Source organism: Maniola jurtina, chromosome 28 (assembly GCF_905333055.1).
Source record: "Maniola jurtina chromosome 28, ilManJurt1.1, whole genome shotgun sequence".
Taxonomy (NCBI): Eukaryota; Metazoa; Arthropoda; class Insecta; order Lepidoptera; family Nymphalidae; genus Maniola; species Maniola jurtina.
Genome location: NC_060056.1, coordinates 604,181 through 625,830, shown reverse-complemented (window position 1 = coordinate 625,830; position 21,650 = coordinate 604,181). Strand labels below are relative to the sequence as shown.

At 38.0% G+C, this 21,650-nt stretch overlaps 2 protein-coding genes across 7 annotated transcripts in view; one reads left to right on the top strand and one right to left on the bottom strand.

Annotated features, from left to right (window-relative positions):
* The window catches only part of LOC123879473 (intersectin-2), a 33,457-nt gene extending 24,783 nt beyond the window's left edge, over window positions 1–8,674 (top strand). For all 6 annotated transcript variants that reach the window (XM_045927179.1, XM_045927183.1, XM_045927182.1 and 3 more), the window contains 5 exons: window positions 4,940–5,118; window positions 5,772–5,907; window positions 6,803–6,892; window positions 7,685–7,793; window positions 8,463–8,674. In XM_045927179.1, the coding sequence (XP_045783135.1) occupies window positions 4,940–5,118; window positions 5,772–5,907; window positions 6,803–6,892; window positions 7,685–7,793; window positions 8,463–8,524 (576 nt within the window). In that variant the 3' untranslated portion in view covers window positions 8,525–8,674. The remainder of the gene's footprint in view (window positions 1–4,939; window positions 5,119–5,771; window positions 5,908–6,802; window positions 6,893–7,684; window positions 7,794–8,462) is intronic.
* Window positions 8,675–15,188: 6,514 nt separating this feature from the next.
* On the bottom strand, window positions 15,189–18,669 carry LOC123879528 (protein LSM12 homolog). The gene is made up of 3 exons (XM_045927295.1): window positions 18,252–18,669; window positions 16,685–16,822; window positions 15,189–15,554 (listed from the first exon to the last, which is right to left on the bottom strand). Exons 1-3 carry the CDS (start codon window positions 18,549–18,551, stop codon window positions 15,435–15,437), a joined length of 558 nt encoding a protein of 185 aa, XP_045783251.1. The 5' UTR covers window positions 18,552–18,669; the 3' UTR covers window positions 15,189–15,434.
* Between the last annotated feature and the right edge of the window lie 2,981 nt (window positions 18,670–21,650).

Below are 21,650 nucleotides of genomic sequence, written 5' to 3'. Positions count from 1 at the left end.
TCCAGAAAGTGGTCATTTAGATTTTGAATTCTGTAGGAAGCCTGTGCCCTCTTCTTCACTTCGGTCCCCCAAAAAGCTTACTTCCACTTCGGTATCACTAAGAGGTAGTGTCCCTGGGAATCATTCAGGTATTGCAGCACACGTGGAATTAGCGCTGGTGGTGGGAAGCTCCAAGCCACTTTGTAATTCCATTGCCTGCTGAAAGCATCCGGGTAATTGCTTGTAGCTCCTTGTGGTCTTCGCTCACATACCTCGGGACTACTGCAGAGGATTTGCTCGCAAAGAGGTCGATTTCTGGTGTGTCCATCTTTTGAAAAATTCTCTTCTGTATCGTTAGATGGAGGTGCCATTCTTGATGACCTTTTAGTCGCGATAGGCAGTCAGCTATTCCGTTGTATCTGTCTGGCAGGTATTTCGGAATGATAGTGATTTTGAGTTGCTGTGCTAAAATCAGGATTTTTGGGGCAATCTTAAGGAGTTTTTGTGATTTCGTCCCACCCTGTTTCCTCATGTAGGAGGCCGCTGTTCTGCTGTCTGTTCGAAAGAAGATTGTTCTCCCCGAGACCTTTTCTAAGTTCATTCGGATCACTTCGAATAAGGTTCATAATTTATTTTGCTTGCAATGCCAGTGATTTTGATAGATACTCCAGTGACGGGACTGTTCCATGCCGTTTATTATAGTACTCCATCCGATGTCTGAGGCGTCGGTGGCTATGAAGATTGATGCTGGGGCGACTTGAATATTCGATGCTTCCGTAATACATATTTTGGAGCCACCAGATCTTCCTTTATTTGATCCGGCAACGGGAACCTTTTGTATCTCCGTATGTCCGAGAGTGATTTTGCTGCAATCTGAATGCGTCTGTAATACAGAAAGCCTAGTGGGATTACATTGGCCGCAAAGTTTAATTTGCCTAATAACCGCTTAGCGTCCACCCAACACCATTTGCCTTTGGAGAGAGTATTAAGGATTTCAGAGCGGCCACCCGCATGTCAAACTACCTCTCGCTCTGGTCACCGAGGTAGGTTCCCGGATTTTTATCGACCCTAAAGGTCTCCGGGGGGGCTGATGTGGCGACCGACTACTGTAGGATGGTTAGACCGCGTTAGGTCGTCGCGCAACTGTTTGTTGTTAGACGATGATGATTCACAGCAAGCCAATTCCAAGAATTGCACCTGCAAATAACACCTGCGAATAACACCTGCGAACAACACCTGCGAAGTGCACCTGCGTGCCTATTCTTGGGCGCTTGCCACCGGTATGAACCGGTATTTACTGGGTTTAGCGTAATGGAGTACGATGGATTGGGAAAGGCTATAAAAGGGCTTTTCCCACATCCCCCCGTGTTCGGTTCGTTCTATTCGCCTGCTTGGGCGGTCGTTGCGTCCACCTTTTGGACGACTCGCGATAGTAAATAGGACACTTCTGTTCCGTGTAAATAACATTCTGTAAATACAAACTCTTAGTGTAACTTGTTTTTTTTTTTTTTTTTTTCATTATGTACAAAAAAAAAAAACAAGTTGGATATATAAAAATAGTGTACATAACTTGGGTGTATCTTTTACGATCTAACGGAGTCCACATATACCCATACGGTACCCCACAAGTATTTGCACCAATATTTAGTAGTAGATTTTTCCTTTGTTTATACATGTCCTCTGAGGTTTTGGGTTCATACGATTCGATATTACAGTTAGAAAACCTTCTATTGGGTGGTTTTTTATTAAAGGGTATACAGTAACCTCTTATAACATTTGAGATTGTCTCTGATGCTCCTAAAGATTCCCATAGGTCAAACCTTAAGCCAAGCTGACCAGGTATGAATACCTGCGAATTAGGGCTTTTTTTGTAGTGGTTTGAGGGGTCCTGGCTTTATTAGTGCCGGTCGTGCCACTATCTTGTTTTGAGCGAGAGTCACGAAAATTTCGCTGTTATTTTTGTGGCTTATATTCTTTAAAGTTTTTGGATCCTTTTGAGGCTGTTCTTCTTCCCAGTTTTATTATTGGGACTAGTTTTCTTCGAAAAGATCTTATGTGCCCCCCCCCCCCCTGATCCTTTATCACTTCGGATAATTTTCCTTCAGAAAAGAGATGAGTATCAGAGGGTGGTATGTCATGAAGAGTATTGCTCAGTACTTTGTTCGCTGGCTTACAGGACTCTCTTCAGGCTTGGATTCTTTCGTCTCTTCTGCCAGAAGAGTATTGCAGTAGCCCGTCAGAAATTTTCCTAAAAGAGCTGTATGCGCCAAGCATATTATGATCTTGGATCTGGATCTATTGAACGTGTTAGGATCCATTTTTTGGTGAGCTTTTTGGAAAGCTTTTCTTTGCGGCAGCAACCCATATATGTTTTAGCACCCAGGGTCATATCTGTTTTCTCTAGTTGTGCTGTTAAATTCCAGTTAGGTGTTATTGCTGCCAAATGACTGTTGACAGTAAGTGCCAAAAATACTGGAGTGGCGTGGAATGATTTTTGAACATCGGCGTATCTTATGTTCTTCCAGCCATCTTCATTCAGTCGTTGACACTTCCGATCTTGATCGACGAGGTTTGGATCTGCTTTGGCTAGCTTGGTTTCAGCTTCAGTGGTGCAAGGTGAAAAGTCACACTGCGGAATATTGCCGGTTGCGTTAATAGAGGCCAGTTTTCGCTGAGCCTCGGCGATTTGCGCCACTAATGTAGCTTCTTCGGAATCGGCATTCATTGGGGTACTTAATAATGAGGTGTTTTCCTGAGGCAGAACATTCAGAGAGGGACCTCTAAATTCATCCTTGGGTTCAGTACTGTCTGGTGCTGATTCGAAGGGCTCGTCTAGTTCAGAAATGCCTTGATCACTCTTAGAAGCGAGGATTGAAAACCCAGCTTGCAACGCTTTCGATCGCTTAGGTTTGTTTTGTAAGGCGATCCATCATTTTCACCATGAATGAATCTGTTACGGGAGCCATGTATGGATCTAACGATTCATAGTGTGATGTTTTGCTGTCGCGCAAGCTGATAGGGGATGTGGGACCCCGTTTTCTCAGTGTGCTTTCGCTAGACGAGGTTTCATCCCTTGACATCAGCCGCGGTTTCAGTAGTTTGATTGTCTTAATGAAGTCCTCGTAGGATTTATCATGAATCTTCTCCATAATGCTATGCGGGGAGTATAATAACGCCCTCCCTAGAGGCCATTCTAGCAATTTCCTTTTTATCACCGATATTTCTTTTCCCATAGAGATCATTTGGGTAATATGCTGTAGCCATCTTGGCCGTCGGTATTGCGACTCTTAATTTTGCCTCTATCTTATCCCCAAACAAGTAATTGTTTAGTGAGCTAGAGTCGTGAGTAAGATAGATCTTGGATCTCTCACGACCTCTAGTCGTCGGGGTAGGTATATTCAATAATTTGAACTATTCTGGAGAAGGAACCTTCTTGTTCTAGTGAGACTGGTCTGAGACCTAGTTCTCCCATAGTTGTAGATGCCATGATCTGGGAAGGTAGCGAAAACGTCATATGAGATGAGTTTTGCTAATTACCACTTTTTGGTTAGTTGATGTGGCGACGTATCAATTGATACGACCGGGCGTCTCAATTGAGACGACCGGGCGCCTGGGTCGTTAGATTGAGTCTTATCGATGCGACTGGACGTCTCAATCGATTCGACCCAACGTCTCAGTTGATACGACTGACACTGGAATTCTTTCCAGCCTATCATGGTGCTATTCTGCCATCACCTACGAAAGGTTTTCCGGCAGTTTGTCGTTCATTGTGAGACGACAAGAATTTCATAATAACATTATGAAATAGTTCGTAGCGTAACTACGAAAAGTTATAATATGTGCCGGAGCAACATATTTTAGCACCAGCTTACATGAGTGATTTCCGTATCAAACTACGGACACCGATGTAAGACTATTATTAACGATTTGTTAGTTCTTAATGTAAATGCTTACATTTGAATAATATTTAATTTTAATTCAATGTTTGAAAAATTTGAATTAATTTCAAATTAATTCTGCGGAATTAATTTCTTACTGACGACGCTGAGATTCAAAAGCGTACTGGAATTAAAATGGCCGACACCACCTGCCTGTGCGCTGACTCCCCTCCACAAATCACCGAGCCGATACGGATCAATGCTCGGGTTGTGTCGTTACGAACTACTAGATGGCGCTGATGTTCTAAAGGGTTATCTCAAGTGGGTCAAGCCTAAAGGCTCGAACACCTAAATCTGTAATTATACTCGTTTACACAGGTAAAATCTGTAATTATACTCGTTTACACAGGTAAAATCTGTAATTATACTCATTTACACAAGTAAAATCTATGAATTATGATCATTTACACAGGTAAAATCTGTAATTATACTCGTTTACACAGGTAAAATCTGTAATTATACTCGTTTACACAGGTAAAATCTGTAATTATACTCATTTACACAAGTAAAATCTATGAATTATGATCATTTACACAGGTAAAATCTGTAATTATACTCGTTTACACAGGTAAAATCTGTAATTATACTCATTTACACAAGTAAAATCTATGAATTATGATCATTTACACAGGTAAAATCTATAACTATACACATTTACACAGATAAATTTAACAACTGTAAGTGTTAATTTAAATAACTCAAAATTTAAAAAACCCCCGACACAAAAACCTCTATAAGAAAACTAGAAAAGAGCTGATAACTTTCAAACGGCTGAACCGATTTTCTTGGATTATAGCTAAGAACACTCTCTATCAAGCCACCTTTCAAATAAAAAAACTAGATTGAAATCGGTTCATTCGTTTAGCAGCTACGATGCCACAGACAGATACACAGATACACACGTCAAACTTATAACACCCCTCTTTTTGGGTCGGGGGTTAAAAAAGGTGGTGCTCACTGTCGGATGGTGCGGAACCCTTGACCGATTTTTCGATTACGTCAGCCCCTATCATCTGTTACAGGAGCAAAAGTCTTCAACACCCATATCATCAGAAGTAGCCGCTATAACGGAGTCCGCTAGTGCTCCCGGAGGGCCTCGGCCGGCCTCCTCGGCCCGCAGGGACTCGGGCAGGGACTCCGCCACGTCCTCCCGACGCAAGCATGAGGTGGCGCAGGCGTTGGCTAACTATACAGCTACTAGGTGAGAAAAATTTCGCGCTCACTGCGCTTCTACTTTTATTCAAATTCAAATTATTTTTATTCAATTAAACTTTTACAAGTGCTTTTGAATCGTCAAAATAATCTACCACTGGTTCGGAATGCTGTTCCTACCGAGAAGAACCAGCAAGAAACTCGGCGGTTGCTCTTTTCAAATGTACAATATACAATAATATGCCATACTGTATACAAGAAATGTGACACTGGTTATTAGGGTTCCGTACCTCAAAAGGAAAAACGGAACCCTTATAGGATCGCTTTGTTGTCTGTCTGTCCGTCGTGTCTGTCAAGAAACCTATAGGGTACTTCCCGTTGACCTAGAATCATGAAAGGTAGGTAGGTAGGTCTTATAGCACAGATACAGGAATAAATCTGAAAACCGCGAATTTGTGGTCACATCATTAAAAAAAATTAAAATACGTTTCAATTTTCAAAGTAAGATAACTATACCAAGTGGTGTATCATATGAAAGGGCTTTACCTGTTCATTCTAAAACAGACTTTTATTTATTTTTATGTATAACAGTTTTTGATTTATCGTACAAAATGTTGGAAAAAATACCTGAGTACGGAACCCTCAGTGCGCGAGTCTGACTCGCACTTGGCTGGTTTTTACTTTTTTACCTTTTTTTTTCAGTGCGGAGCAACTGTCGTTAGTGAAAGGGCAGTTGTTGATAGTTAGGAAGAAAGCAGACAGCGGCTGGTGGGAGGGCGAGCTACAAGCTAAGGGTCGGAACAGACAGAGCGGGTGGTTCCCCGCGAGCTATGTTAAGGTGAATGAATTAATTAATATGCTATTAAAAATTAACTAAGCTATGGAGAGGGCTATGTTAGGAGTTTCCCTGAGGGATAAGATCCGAAATGAGGAGATCCGCAGGAGAACCAAGGTCACTGACATAGCCCAAACTGTTAGCAAGCTGAAGTGGCAGTGGGCAGGTAATGCCTGTCGTAGAGGCGATGGCCGTTGGAGCCGGAAAGTCCTTGAGTGGAGACCGCGTTTAAGCAAGCGTAGTGTGGGACGCCCTCCAGCACGATGGAGCGACGATATAAAGCGGCTGGCGGGAAGTGGCTGGACGAGGAAGGCTGAGGCCCGGGTGTGGTGGCGCTCTATAGGGAAGGCCTATGTCCAACAGTGGACATCCACAGGCTGATGATGATGATGATTAGCTTTAAAAATATACAGGATGCGTATAGGGTAACGTAAATCAAGCAACAGTTATCAATACCATGTATTTTGTATAGAATAAGTTGTTTAACTTTTGTAAAATTTTGGTTATAATAAACAATTCTTTTTATTAACTAGATGAGGCGCGTGGCTTTGTCCGCGTGGATTTAGGTTTTTTATAAACACCCTGAGAACTCTTTGATTTTCCGGAATAAAAAGTTGTCTATGCAAATTTCCGGGATGCAAGCTACCTCTGTACCAAATTTTATATAAATCGGTTAAACGGATGGGCCTTTAAGAATCCCGTGGGTACTCTTTGGATTTTCCGGGATAAAAAATAGCCTATGTCCGTTCCCGTGATGTAAGCTAACTCTGCACGCATTAAAATCGATTAAACTGTTAGGCCGTGAAAAGTTAGCAGACAAACAGATAGACACTTTCGCATTTATAATATTAGAATGGATTTATGAATTGAAAAATCATTTCACAATTCAATTTGACAGGTTTTACAGTCCTCTGGTCGTACGTCCGGTCGAACGACCCCCGTCATGTCGAAAATGGACACCGTGCCCACTGAAACTGTCATCGATAAGGTACAGTACAGGATAACATACAGTCTGTTCGCTATGTCTTACAGTCTATGCTATATTTATGCCAAATTCCCCTGCCGTGTACGGTACACGCCGGCAGGGGAATTTGGCATCTACCTACTCATACTTTTCATAAAAATTCTCTTTGCTTCTTAACTTGCGTTTATTAATTGCTAGATGATACCCGCGTCTTCATCCGCGTGGATATAGGTTTTCATCCCGCGGGAACTCTTTGACTTTCCGGGATAAAAAGTAGATGTGCTAATCCAGGATAAAATCTACCTCCATTCCAAATTTCAGACAGATCCGTTCCGTAGTTTTTGCGTGAAAGAGTAACAAACATACACACAAACTTTCGCCTTTATAATATTAGTGTTTTTTAATTCAGATACAAGTTAGCCCTTGACTGCAATCTCACTTGGTGGTAAGTGATGATGCAGTCTAAGATGGAAGCGGGCTAACCTGGAAGGGATATGGCAGTTTTCACTAACCCCTTACCCCTTTGGTTTCTATACGGCATCGTACCGAAACGCTAAATCGCTTGGCGGCACGGCTTTGCCGGTAGGGTGGTAACTAGCCACGGCCGAAGCGCTTACCACTACACCAAGGCGGCTGTCTCTAGAACTACTGAGTACTGAACCGATTTTGAAAATTCTATCACCAGTAGATATACATTATTCCTCAGTAACATAGGCTATATTTTACTATCAAAAAAATTAGAGATCCTCAGGAAAATTGTAATAATGTAAATCCAATGTCGCTAACTAGTAATAATAATGTATGTTTGTCTGTCAGGTGATAGCTCTATACCCCTACACTGCTCAGAACGCGGACGAGCTGAGCTTCGAGAAAGATGACATCATCGCCGTAACCGACCGCTCGCAAGACCCCGCCTGGTGGCAAGGTATGTCTTGTTTTTAGGGATCCGTACCTCAAAAGGAAATACGGAATCCTTATAGGATCACTTTGTTGTTTGTCTGTCTGTCTGTCCGTCCGTCCGCCGTCCGTCTGTCCGTCCTGTTGTGTCTGTCAAGAAAACCTATAGGGTACTTCCCGTTGACCTAGAATCATGAAAAATTGAATCAAATCATAATTAATGATAGAATCATAGGTCTTATAGCACAAATACAGGAATGAATCTGGAAACCATGAATTTGTGGTTACATAATTAAAAAAAAATTAAAATGTGTTTAAGTTTTCAAAGTGAGATAACTATACCAAGTGGGGTATCATATGAAAGGGCTTTACCTACACATTCTAAAACAGATTTTTGTTTATTTTTACCTATGTATAATAGTTTTTGATTTATCGTGCAAAATGTTGAAAAAAAAACACCTGAGTACGGAACCCTCGGTGCCCAAGTCCGGCTCGCACTTGGCCGGTTTTTTTGTTAAAAGTGGTCGGTTTTTGTGTTTTACTGGTTTTTTTGGTGGTGGAACTGACTGGGAAGAGCTCTAAAGGGGCGCCGCGCGTGTGTCGGCGGGCGCCGGCACAGACGGAGTCCTATACTTTTATAGTTTCCCTAACTTGTAAATCACTACAAACTTGACTATAATGTATTTTTTGTTTCCAGGCGAACTTCGAGGGATGACTGGCCTTTTTCCGAGCAACTATGTCACTAAATTAGTTAACTAATTCCTATAATTAGTTTCACTAAATTAGTATTTTAGTGCTTATGAAAACTATGATTATTCTATTGCAAGTAGAATTCACTCATACAAAACCATTGTAGTAGTTAGTAGTTCATGAAATACCAAAAAAATATTTAAAGAATAAATAAATAATTTAAAAAAAAACTGTTTGCCTATGTAACTCATGTTTTGAAAATAATTATAATCTGTCGCAAGAATAAAATAATAATGTATCCTAGAACACATTTTGTTTATGGTAATTTGTCGGCTTAAAATTTAAAAAAAATTATTGTCTATGGCATTGCAAACTATTTTTTTTTGTTTCGTAAAAAAATATGCTTTTTCCCTTTGGATTTCAAATATACAGCCTGTAATAGATTTCTTTGTATTCTTTGGATTAAGAGAAAAACTGACTTTAAAAAAGGTGTGAGGTTTTTAATTGAATGCGTATTTTTTTTATAAGTTCAAATTGTATCATTATTAATTAATCAAAATAGTATTATCGTAATACTCGCTATCATTTTTGGTATTTTATTTCAATATTAGTCTAATTTTTATTAAAACCTTGCTTTAAAAAAAATTTAATAATCGACATTCCATTTTGTTTTAGTAAATATTTATGTAATTTGATAAGAAATTAAAAAGAAAATTGCACCATCTACGCTTTGTAATTTTTACCTACCTATTTTTTTTACCTGGCTTCTTGTTTTGGATATTAGCCATTTTGAGCCTTATTTATTTTATTATACAGTACAAAATGTTGCCAGAATATTTTAGATAGGTACATAATATTGTCAGCTTTATTGTTTTAGGTTTAAAATGTATCGTATTTGATTGTAATACTTAATCGCGTATTATGTAGTTTTAGAAATAAATGTTATCAAATCATTATATTGATTTTTCTTTCGCTGCTTACTCCCTAGTTTCTAAAAATATATTTTTTAACCCCCGACCCAAAAAGAGGGATGCTATAAGTTTGACGTGTGTATCTGTGTGTCTGTGTATCTGTCTGTGGCATCGTAGCTCCTAAACTAATGAACCGATTTTAATTTAGTTTTTTTTTATTTGAAAGGTGGATTGATCGAGAGTGTTCTTAGCTATAATCCAAGAAAATCGGTTCAGCCGTTTAAAGTTATCAGCTCTTTTCTAGTTACTGTAACCTTCACTCGTCGGGGGTGTTATAAATTTTTAATTTACACTTGTATTGCAAGATTCTTGCGTTTGACGACAATCAAAACAACGAGTTTGACTTGAGTTACTCACAAATTAGTCGATACTATGACACTTTCAAGTAAAGAGTTTTATATAAACCTGTGGAGGTTAGACTTATGTTAGGTGCATGAGACGGGCCTGCCCGCGAAATTCAAATTTAATTTGGTTTTTCGCGATTTGTAAACTAATACGACAACGTAGGCTTATGGCATTTTAATTGCGACAATGGCAGTATCATCCTCACAGGTTTATATAAAAATCTTTACTTGAAAAGGTCCAGTTTAAGAAATTAGCTTTACTAGTCTCACAAATAAGTCAATACTAGAATTAATTTCTTAAACTGAACTCTTTCAAGTAAAGATTTTTATATAAACCTGTGAGGATGATACTGCCATTGGCGCAATTAGCATAAGCCTACGTTGTCGTATTAGTTTACAAATTGCGAAAAACCAAATTAAATTTGAATTTCGCGGGCAGGCCCGTCGTATCTACTTTAATAAGAGACAAAGTCTCGTTTTAACGGTGTTTTAAATCCGAGCAAAGTCAAAGTGGGCTCAGTTTATCAAGAAACTAGCTGATGCCCGCGACTTCGTCCGCGTGGATTTAGGTTTTCCGAAATCCCGTGGGAACTCTTTGATTTTCCGGCATAAAAAGTAGTATATGTGCTAATCCAGGATAATACCTACCTCCATTCCAAATTTCAGCCAAATCCGTTTAGCAGTTTTTGCGTGAAGGAGTAACAAACACACACACACACACATATATAATACACTTATACAAAATAAATAAAATATATATAGCTGACGCCCGCGACTTCGTCCGCGTGGATTTAGGTTTTCCGAAATCCCGTGGGAACTCTTTGATTTTCCGAGATAAAAAGTAGTATATGTGCTAATCTAGGATAATACCTACCTCCATTCCAAATTTCAGCCAAATCCGTTTAGTAGTTTTTGCGTGAAGGAGTAACAAACATACACACAAACTTTCGGCTTTATAATATTAGTGTGATGCGCCGTGATTCGGCCGGCGCCACTCCAATCTGCCGGTGTGCTTTGCGCATAGGAAACTTGGGTAGTAAAATAAAACAATAAACTTTGCATTTTTTTTATATTTTCTTCATTAATTTATCCAACATCATATAAATAGGAGGTACTCTGGATTATTGCGATCAAAGTTGCCATCTTAAAAAAATATATAGTACACTTAATTTTAATTTTTTTAACGTAGCAACATCGTATCGCAATAATACGGAGTTGCCAACAACTAAAAACAATTTCAATGAAGACTTTCCAGCGCCAGTTCCTAAAAGCCTCATAGATGGATACACATAATTATAGATGCGAAGTGTTTATTGGTTTGTCATGCAATAACGCCGCAACAGATAGACTTGATTTTTAACCTGGATATAATTGAAGACCTGGAGAGTGACATACACTAAGTAGCCTATGTCACTCTCCAGGTCTTCATATCGAAATATCAAAGGATTTCCAGGGGATTTTTGAAAATCTAGTCACAGGCATCAGCTAATTCTTTATAAACTTTGGTAGGCTTTCAATGAACTGACCCTGGAAAAGTCCTCATACACAAGGATTTCTTTTTATTGATTTAAAATCAAAATTATACATATTCTGGACAAAATGATAATTAAAACAGTTAAAATTGTGAATTAGGGTACGCGTGACTTAAATAGTTCGTTCAGGCTACAGGCCTGGAGTCATCAGTCCAACAGACTAGACTGTTGTACTGATGACTCCACCAGTACAACTTTGATAGCTTATTATAACTCGGAAACATGATACTTTGGAAGATTTTATCTCATACAATACTTGTTTGTATTGACGCCAGCTATTAATTAATACAGGTATTATGTGTGACCGTTATTTTAAAAAAAAAGTTAAATGGCGGGTTACTAGGCAGGCCAAAATCTTCAAAGCCTTTTCAAAATGGCCACCATGTAAATTAAATAAGATAAAGTTGAAAACTAAAACCCGACTGCGATCGTCTTAATAAACGCTGAAATATTATAGTAACATTGTTTTTCTGTCGCTTGGTATATTTTAATGTTGTAGTACATTCATATTTATGAACTCAGAATTTTATCCTTTCATTTGACACCCCACTCTATACAATAGCAAAAAAAAAATGGAGACTCCCACTTTTTTCATGTTATATCCGTTAGGTCAATTTTTTTCGTATAAAATGTAGCCTACTTCACCCGGACCTTTACGACGAATCGATTGACACCTCATTCATCAAAATCAGCCCAGTAGTTTAGGCGCTACGGTGGAACACACAGAATCTGGATACAAACATACACACATACATAGACTGCTAAAATTATAACCCTTCCTTTTGGCTTTGCCGCAGTCGGGTAGAAAAACGAAGCGTCTCTCGATTCCCTAGCTGCAAAATGTATATACCGCCAAAAATGTCTTACATGGTGTTACTTATGTAACTTAAGTGATGATATTACTTTATAGCTCATGTGACCAGCCTAGCGCGTATACGTGACTTAATACCGTGCAATAATATAGGTATTGACGGCGTGACTTAGCGCTCCAGCATAGGACGTGCAATAATACAATTTAGTACGATATAAAATGTACTACTTAAGAGGGGTCTCTCCATCACTTGCTCCATACAAACGTAGTTCGTCTCTCATTTGAATACTAACCAATCATACTCAATGGAATTTTGTAGAAACGTTCCGGGAACTAATATCTATGCCTGTGGTGTTCCAGATTTCCGTTAAAATATTCGGTTTCAAAGTTACACGGTCTTAAAAATTCACATACAAATCTTTGAGCCCCATTAATTTTAAAACTACATATTTTTAGAAAAATCTAAAACACCACAGGCACAGATATTAGTTTCTAGAATATGTCTGCAAAATTTCATGGACTTTGGTTGCTTAATATTCAAATGAAATTGGGACTACGATTGTATGGAGTAAGTGACGGAGAGAGCCCTGTTAAGTCACGCATAAGCGGACTTGTGTCACGTAGTTTTATAAAATTCATTTAATTCTAGGACTACTAATGTCTTTTAGTTTTTATTCGAAATTATAACAAAAATTTTACATGATTGCTTGGTTTAAGTATAATGTATTTGTTTTAAAAGCAATTTTATGATAAAAAAAGAACAAAATTAAGAAGTAAAATTTAACATGCCAACCATGCCAATTAAAACAAGTATCTCTGTGTTTTTGACGTGACAACGTCTTATAATTCGATAGAGCCGGCTGCACGCACGAAAAAACATGACTCATGCGGCGTTACCTCGCTCTGAGGCGTTCCATGAAGTGCAAGCGAGAGCGCGGAACGAGCGACAAAGAAGCACAATCGGCCTTTGTTGTCACGTTCAACTATCGTCAGTAAACCGACTTTACAGACAACCAATTTTTTTATCGAAATCGGTTCAGCAGTTTTATCGTGAAAAAGTATCAAACAGATGGTATATTCTTGTTCATTATAAACACAATATAAAGCAGTTAAAAAATAAAACACTTGGTTTTAAACATTTGTTTAAAACAATGCCAACCCTGACTGGTAATTAATTTGTTTACAATAATACAATTTTGATTTGATTGTGGTTGAAAATTAAAACATTAAGAAAAGACGGCCATGTTTAAACCATGAATGTATATTAAAGGTGGATCAAGCAATCATAATACCTACTCAAAGCATGGTACGTATCGCTATCTCACTTTCGACTAAGGAATTAGAGTGAGAGGTCAGACTTTAGTGTTGTCCAACCTCTCGCTCTCGCTCAGCAGTAGAGGTGAGATAGCGATAAGTAGTCGCTACGCATGCAAAATACGTTATGTGGTTTTTAGGGTTCCGTACCTCAAAAGGAAAAACGGAACCCGTATAGGATCACTTTGTTGTCTGTCTGTTTGTCCGTCTATCAAGAAACCTATAGGGTACTTCCCGTTGACCTAGAATCATAAAATTTAGTATGTAGGTAGGTCTTATAGCACAAGTACAGGAGTAAATCTGAAAACCGCGAATTTGTGGTTACATCATTTAAAAAAAAAATTGTGTTTCAATTTTCAAATTAAGATAATTATACCAAGTGGGGTATCATATGAAAGGGCTTTACCTGTACATTCTAAAACAGATATTTATTTATTTTTATGTATAATAGTTTTTGATTTATCGTGCAAAATGTTGGAAAAAATACCCGAGTACGGAACCCTCAGTGCGCAAGTTTGACTCGCACTTGTCCGGTTTTTCCACATAGCGCAATTTGCATGCGTAGCGACGCGGACGGTATTTGATTTAAATAGCCATTAACAGTGCCGTATCCATAGGTATGTATAGATTCATGGTTTAAACAAATCCTACATGCATTTGACCGTTTTTCAATAACTATCTTCCAAAGCCTAGAATATAATGCGTAAACTTTGAAAACGGACCCGCCATATTTGCCCTGTGTCAGTGTCATGTCAAAAGTACGGTTTACCCTTAGATCAGTCAGAGTGAACTAGAGTGAGGCAGCTCTCGGTTTATATTGAGCCTCGATAGCTCAACGGTTGAGGAGCGGACTGAATTCCGAAAGGTCGACGGTTCAAACCCCACCCGTTGCACTATTGTCGTACCCACAGTGGCACAAGCTTTACGCTTAATTGGAGGGGAAAGGGGAGTATTAGTCATGATTAGCATGGCTAATATTCTTTAAAAAAAATCCTGAATAAATAATATTTTATTTCTGAGTATGCAGGTTAGAATGTTGTTCAGTTTGAGCCTTATTACATTCTACCAATAAATTAATGGTGTATGAATATTTGATATTCATCTAAAATGGAATGGACGATATGTCAAATATTAGGTTATGGGTGATGTGAAATCAAGAAATATAGGCGATTCCTAGGCTACCTAGCGTCAAATATAGGAACATTTGACGCCGGCCAGTGACTTCGAAGTCTCGACGATAGTTTTTTAGGATATATATAGCCCAACTAACGTATGGACTAACAACACCAATAAGTAAATCTTAAACATCCTATTGTTTTAATATTGCTTAGCTAGTTACTTAACCTACGTAATTTTGCATCACCTTTCTTCTAATTCAATATGTAAGCAACCTTCATATTACAGCCTGTGCCGTAAAGTATAAAACCCGTATTTTTGATGCTGGTAACCTTTTTATCAAGAAGTGGCCAGTGGCAACCCTAATTTTACTCTGCTTAGATTAAAAATTAAAATCATACTTTTGACATGACAGTTGATACATCAAGAAAATAATTTGAGCCTTTTTTCAAAATTCATGCATTATAGTCAAGTCATTATGAATGTGCAAACTCAGTCATAAATCATTAGTTTCATAGGGTTGTTCAATTCAAATTTTCAATTCAATTCAATTCAAAAATTCATAAAATTTTCAAAGTAAGATAACTATACCAAGCGGAGTATCATATGAAAGGGCTTTGTCTGTACATTCTAAAACAGATTCTCGTTTATTTTTATGCGTAATAGTTTTTGATTTATCGTGCAAAACGTCGGAAAAAATGCCCGAGTACGGAACCCTCGGTGCGCGAGTCTGACTCGCACTTGGCCGGTTTTTTTGCTGTTACACACAACACCAGAGGATGTTTGAGGAAGTTCGAGTTTCATAAGGCCTGTAAGTGCAAGCGAGAGGTCCGATAAAAATGATTTATGACTCAGTTGGCACTTTCGCAATGTCTCAACTATATAGTGTATTTATTGATGCCTTGAGGAGTTAGCCGCACTGTCTCTGCTGTGGTCTCTCCAATGCCTTTCCACGAATTTCCTTATGTAATTGTAGGGTTTTGACTCCTGCTCGCCTATTACGTTTTCCACCTGAAAACAGAAAAGAAATGGTCAAGCGCGAGTTGGGCCTCGCTCTTTTAGGGTTCTGTACATAATTTTTTTTTCTCTCGTCTGGCTTTACACTGATTAGCCAATGTCAATGTCAAGTTTGTAGTTATTTACAAGTTAGGGAAACTATATGTATGGACTTGGACTTCGTCTGTGTTGGTGTTAGCTGGCAGGCGTGCTCTGCCTTTTTGGAGGGTTTTCTTTTGTTAAAACTGACTGGAAAGCGCTCTAAGGGGGTGCCGTGCGTGTGTCGGCGAGCGCCGGCACAGACGGGGTCCATACTTGTATAGTTTAACTAACTTGTTACAAATAACTACAAACTTGACATTAACTGATCTTTGTAAAGCCAGACGAGAAAGAAAAAGAAAACATTCTCTACATGGCCATAACAATATTACTTGCTTAAACTGTGAAGACTTCATGAGGAAACCTGCATGCTGGAGAGTTCTCCATAATACTCTCAAAGGTGTGTGAAGTCTACCAATATGTACTTGGCCAATGTGGTGGGTTATAGTCTAACTTTTCTCATTCTGAGAGGAGACCCATGCTCTGTAATGAGATGGTGATGGGATGATGATAGATGGATGGATTACCTTGTAGTCCATCCATCCACCTATCCATCTATCCATCCATCCATCCATGTTGTTGATTGTCACATCGTCTATGACGCGAGCAATCGCCAGGAACAGTCTCTCGCCTTCAGGGTCTAAAGTCTATCAGAGTCTATGTACCAGGATCACAGACGATCCAAGCAGATGTCGGTTACCTTGTAGGGAGGAGTAATGGTGACTTCATTGTACACTCGGATGCTCTGCCCGGTCCAGGACACGTCGTCTATGACGCGAGCAATCGCCAGGAACAGTCTCTCGCCTTCAGGGTCTAAAGTCTATCAGAGTCTATGTACCAGGATCACAGACGATCCAAGCAGATGTCGGTTACCTTGTAGGGAGGAGTAATGGTGACTTCATTGTACACTCGGATGCTCTGCCCGGTCCAGGACACGTCGTCTATGACGCGAGCAATCGCCAGGAACAGTCTCTCGCCTTCAGGGTCTAAAGTCTATCAGAGTCTATGTACCAGGATCACAGACGATCCAAGCAGATGTCGGTTACCTTGTAGGGAGGAGTAATGGTGACTTCATTGTACACTCGGATGCTCTGCCCGGTCCAGGACACGTCGTCTATGACGCGGGCAATCGCCAGGAACAGTCTCTGACCTTCAGGGTCTAAGCATGCTGACAGTGCTGATACCTGAAAGTATTAACTAACCTTCAGAGTACGATATGGCTAAATATTTACCTGACGTAACGTGAGCCGGACTAGCACAGTAAGGGTTCTGTACCATTGTACAAGAAATAACACTTTTGGCAGCCATTTTGAAATTTTTATTATTTGTTGTTATAGCAGCAATAGAAATACACATTATGTAAAAATTTCAACTCCTGTACCTATTACAGTTCATGAGATACAGCATGCTAACAGATGGACAGACAGCACAGGCTTAGTAGCAAAGTCCTATTGGCATCCTTTGGGTATGGGACCCTAAAAAGGCATTTTTAACCGACTTCAAAGAGGAGGAGGTTCTCAATTTGTCGGAATCTTTTTTTTAGTTAGTAAACTTAGTATTACTAACCAATCTAAATATCCATATGTGTAAATTAAAAATTTATAACACCCCTGACAAGTGAAGGTTACAGTAACTAGAAAAGAGCTGATAACTTTCAAACGGCTGAACAGATTTTTTTGAATTATAGCTAAGAACACTCTCGATCAAGCCACCTTTCACACAACAAAAAACTAAATTTTAATCGGTTCATTAGTTTAGGAACTACAATGCCAGACAGATACACACGTCAAACTTATAACACCCCTCTTTTTGGGTCGGGGGTTAAAAAGGTTAGATTTTTTTTAAGATCCTTTTTTAAGGACTTGTCATCCCGTCTTGTGGAGTCCATGGGTGACCGGAGGTCTGGCAGTTACCTTGGTCAGCATATTAGTCTGGCCATTCAACGAGGTAACGCAGCCAGTGTTCTGGGCACCCTGCCTCGTTACAGTGATTTGGATGATATTTTTGTTTTATAAATTTTATATTTAAGTATTTTTAACATTTGTAAAAATCTGTATTATTACTTTCTCAATAAAAAATCTGACCTAACTCACCAATTTGATTTTCCGGGATAAAAAGTTACTTACGTCAATTACAGGGACGCAAGCTACTTTGATACCAAATTTCATACAAATCGGGAACTGTTTGTTATTCCGGGATAAATAGTAGCCTATGTCCTTCCCCGGAATGTATCCTAAGTCTGTACAAAGTTTCGTTAAAATCGGTTCAGCGGTTGAGCCGTGAAAGCGTAGCAGACAGACAGACAGACACACTTTTGCATTTATAATATTATTATAAGTATGGATTAAGTTTCTAACCTGTGTATTCAATCTATGAAGATTCAAGGAAGGAGGTTCTGATACCTAGCATATAGTTCTATCACTATAAAGCTATAAAGGTAGGCAAGATAATAGACTTACCTACTTAATTAAATCTACCTAACCTATCAATAGTTATGTTGACCTTACACCTGTGAATAGAATTTTGGATTTTGTGTTTAATCAATGCAGATAAGACATTCAGTAGATGTTTTAGCACGTTTTAAAGACAAACATAAGGCTACTTAGTACTCACCAATCTACGCTTATTTTCTATTGAGTTTCTAACCCGTGTATTCAATCTGTGAAGATTCAACGACGGAGGAGGCTCTGGTACCGTTGTAACCTCTTTCTTTATCTGTACGTCGCTTACGAGCGATAGATTTATTATATTCACATCGTGGCGCTTAGGAATACCGCTGGAAGATGGGCATTTGAGGATCAGCATTTTTGTTTGCGGGTCGAATGCCAGCACTTCGCCTTCGATGTCTTCGTTATAACATGTCCTTGTGGCGACTATACTGCCGATGGAGAAACAGTCCGAGACTGTAGACATCGTTGTTTTGTTATAAATTTATAAAATAATCACGTTTTGGTGGTTAAAAATTCGCCACAGTTGTTTTGTTAGAAAACGGAAAGTGACAAGTCCGCCATGAAATTGTGACAGCGCGAATCGCGATTTTTTTTTCTCTCTCGTCTGGCTTTACAAAGATTAGCCAATGTCAAGTTTGTAGATATTTACAAACAAGTTTGGGATACTAGTTATTTAAGTATGGACTTGTGCCGGCGCTCGCCGACACACGCGCGGCACCCCTTTCCAGCGCTTTCCAGTCAGTTCCTCCACCAAAAACACCAGTAAAACACAAAACCCGGCCACTTTTAACAAAAAAAAAAAAACACTCCAAAAAGGCAGAGCACGCGCGCCAGCAAACACCAACACAGACGAAGTCCCGAATCGCGATTATTATGACCACAGATTATGACCAGACATTGGATGATTGTTTTTTTTTATTAACTGGTTTTACGGCTCTGGGTTCTAACTTTTTAAACCGGGTAGTTTTATAATTACCTATATCATGAATTCAATGCTGCTTCAATGCTGGAATGAATATTTCACTATATTCATTCCATTCAAACCAATTCAATTCAAATAAAAGCACATCAGAAATAAAAGCATATAACGGACGGAAGAATTTTTCATTATTCTAGCTAATAAACTTTGAAGAGTATCAGGAACTGTACCGTCATGAGACGTATCTGCCCGCGAAATTCAAATTTAATTTGGTTTTTCGCAATTTGTAAACTAATACGACAACGTAGGTTTATTTATGGCATTTTAATTGCGACAATGGCAGTATCATCCTCACAGGTTTATATTAAAATCTTTACTTGAAAAGAACTTTACTTGTCCAGTTAAAGAAATTACTATTCTCACAAATTAGTCGATACTAGAGCTAATTTCTTAAACTGGACCCTTTCAAGTAAAGATTTTTATATAAACCTGTGAGGATGATACTGCCATTGTCGCAATTGAAAATGCCATAAGCCTACGTTGTCGTATTAGTTTAAAAAATGCGAAAAACCAAATTAAATTTGAATTTCGCGGGCAGGCCCGTCGCTTCTACCTTAATGTCGTTCTGCAAGTATTCCTTAGAAGGTACAATTAGTGTAAATTAAAAATTTATAACACCCCCGACAAGTGAAGGTTACAGTAACTAGAAAAGAGCTGATAACTTTCAAACGGCTGAACCGATTTTCTTGGATTATAGCTAAGAACACTCTCGATCAAGCCAAGGTGGCTTGATCGAGAGAGATCAAGCAAAAAAAAAACTTAATTAAAATCGGTCCATTAATTTAGAAGCTACGATGCTAGAGACAAGACACAGATACACACGTCAAACACTGTCACTTATAACACCCTTCTTTTTGGGTTGGGGGTTAATAAAACAATTCATTACATGTGTACTCATTTATTCATAAAGCACTTATCACTAAACTAACTGATTATTATGAACATAATATGAACGAACCTTTGAATAGGTACCTAGTTACATAAAAAAAAATAATGACAATATTTTATTAATAAATTAAAGTTAAGGTAGGCGTACACTGCAGACTTACATATTAGCCACTATGTATTAGAATTATTTTTCCAAAATATTACCTATCAGGATTCTTTACTGAAACACTATTTATTCAGTGCTTACCTGCTAGCGATTTTTTTGCCATATGTAAAATCATGTCAAACAAAACTTGATAAAATTGAAAAAAAAAAAAAGTTACTGGGTTATATTAACTGTCAAAATCAGATCACCGACAAAAATACACCGACAAAATTTTTAATCCACAGTGCACGCACTAAATAGCTTTATCTGGCGGAATCGCTTTTAACATATATTTTACATTTTCAATAATTAAAGTAATATATCTATGATGTTATATTACGTAATATAATTATTTATTATACGTATTTTACTTTACACCGCGTTAAGACTGGTTCTTACACAAAGATATGGATTTTATTTCAAACTAGCTATTGCCCGCGATTTCGTCCGTATCCCGCGGGAACTGTTTTTTCACCGAGAATTTTCCAAAAATATTCTTTCATATAAACCTTGTCCTAACAATTACAGACAGCAAAAAAAAAGAAATATCCAATTTGGTCCAGTCGTTCTCAAGTTATGGCGTGACCAAGGGAAATAGGGACTCATTTAAAAGATCAGTTTTCGAAGCATTTCATCCTCCAGTCTGCACGCGGCTTTACAATAAATAAATAAAATTCAATATTATACGATCCATATGATTTTTATACTATATTTTAGATTTTTTTACTCTTAAAGTCTGCTTAAACTTAATAAAGATATATATTATACTATATTACAGTTTTAGAGGAAAACATACAACCAGATTTTTTTGTAGAAAACAGCAAATAATAAGGAATAATAAGAAAAAATAAAAAGGAAATTTTATTTTTATTTTAAAAAGTCAGAAAAATTATAATCTGTAAAAACCATGTTATATATTTTCTTCTAAGACTTTGAAATATTAAAAAACATGAACTTAACTGTATTTTCGAATTACTTAAGACTAGGAGTTTTAAAAAAAACTTAATTCTTTATAATCATTTTTGAAAAAAACCAATATAGAAAAAATATTCATGTGAGCATATGTTTATATTTATTTTAAAAGTTTGACAAGATAAATAAAAATATATTTCCATTTAAATTTTTTGTAAGCATATCGGTTTTGTTAATATTTTTTCAATTGATCAAAAAGCATCAACAAATGAATTAATTAAAAAAATTAAAAATAGCATGAAAGTATTTTTATAGTAAGAAAATACAAAATATCACTAATTAGGTAGGTAGTTAAACATACATATTTTTTTTTTCTATTTTTTCCCTTTACTAATGTTAAAAACTTTACGAAACGTACCAAATAACAGTCTGAATTTCAGAAATAAGGCTTGGAAAGACAACGCGCGACGAAAACTTTTTTTAATCCTAATTTATCTTTTTTTTTTCCTATCTCGTCACTAGCCAGTGTCAAGTTTGTAGTCATTTACAAGTTAGGGAAACTATCAGTGACGGATTAACCCTTAATCAAATTAAGCAATTGCCTAGGGCATCACGTCTGAGGGGGCACTAGAAGCACA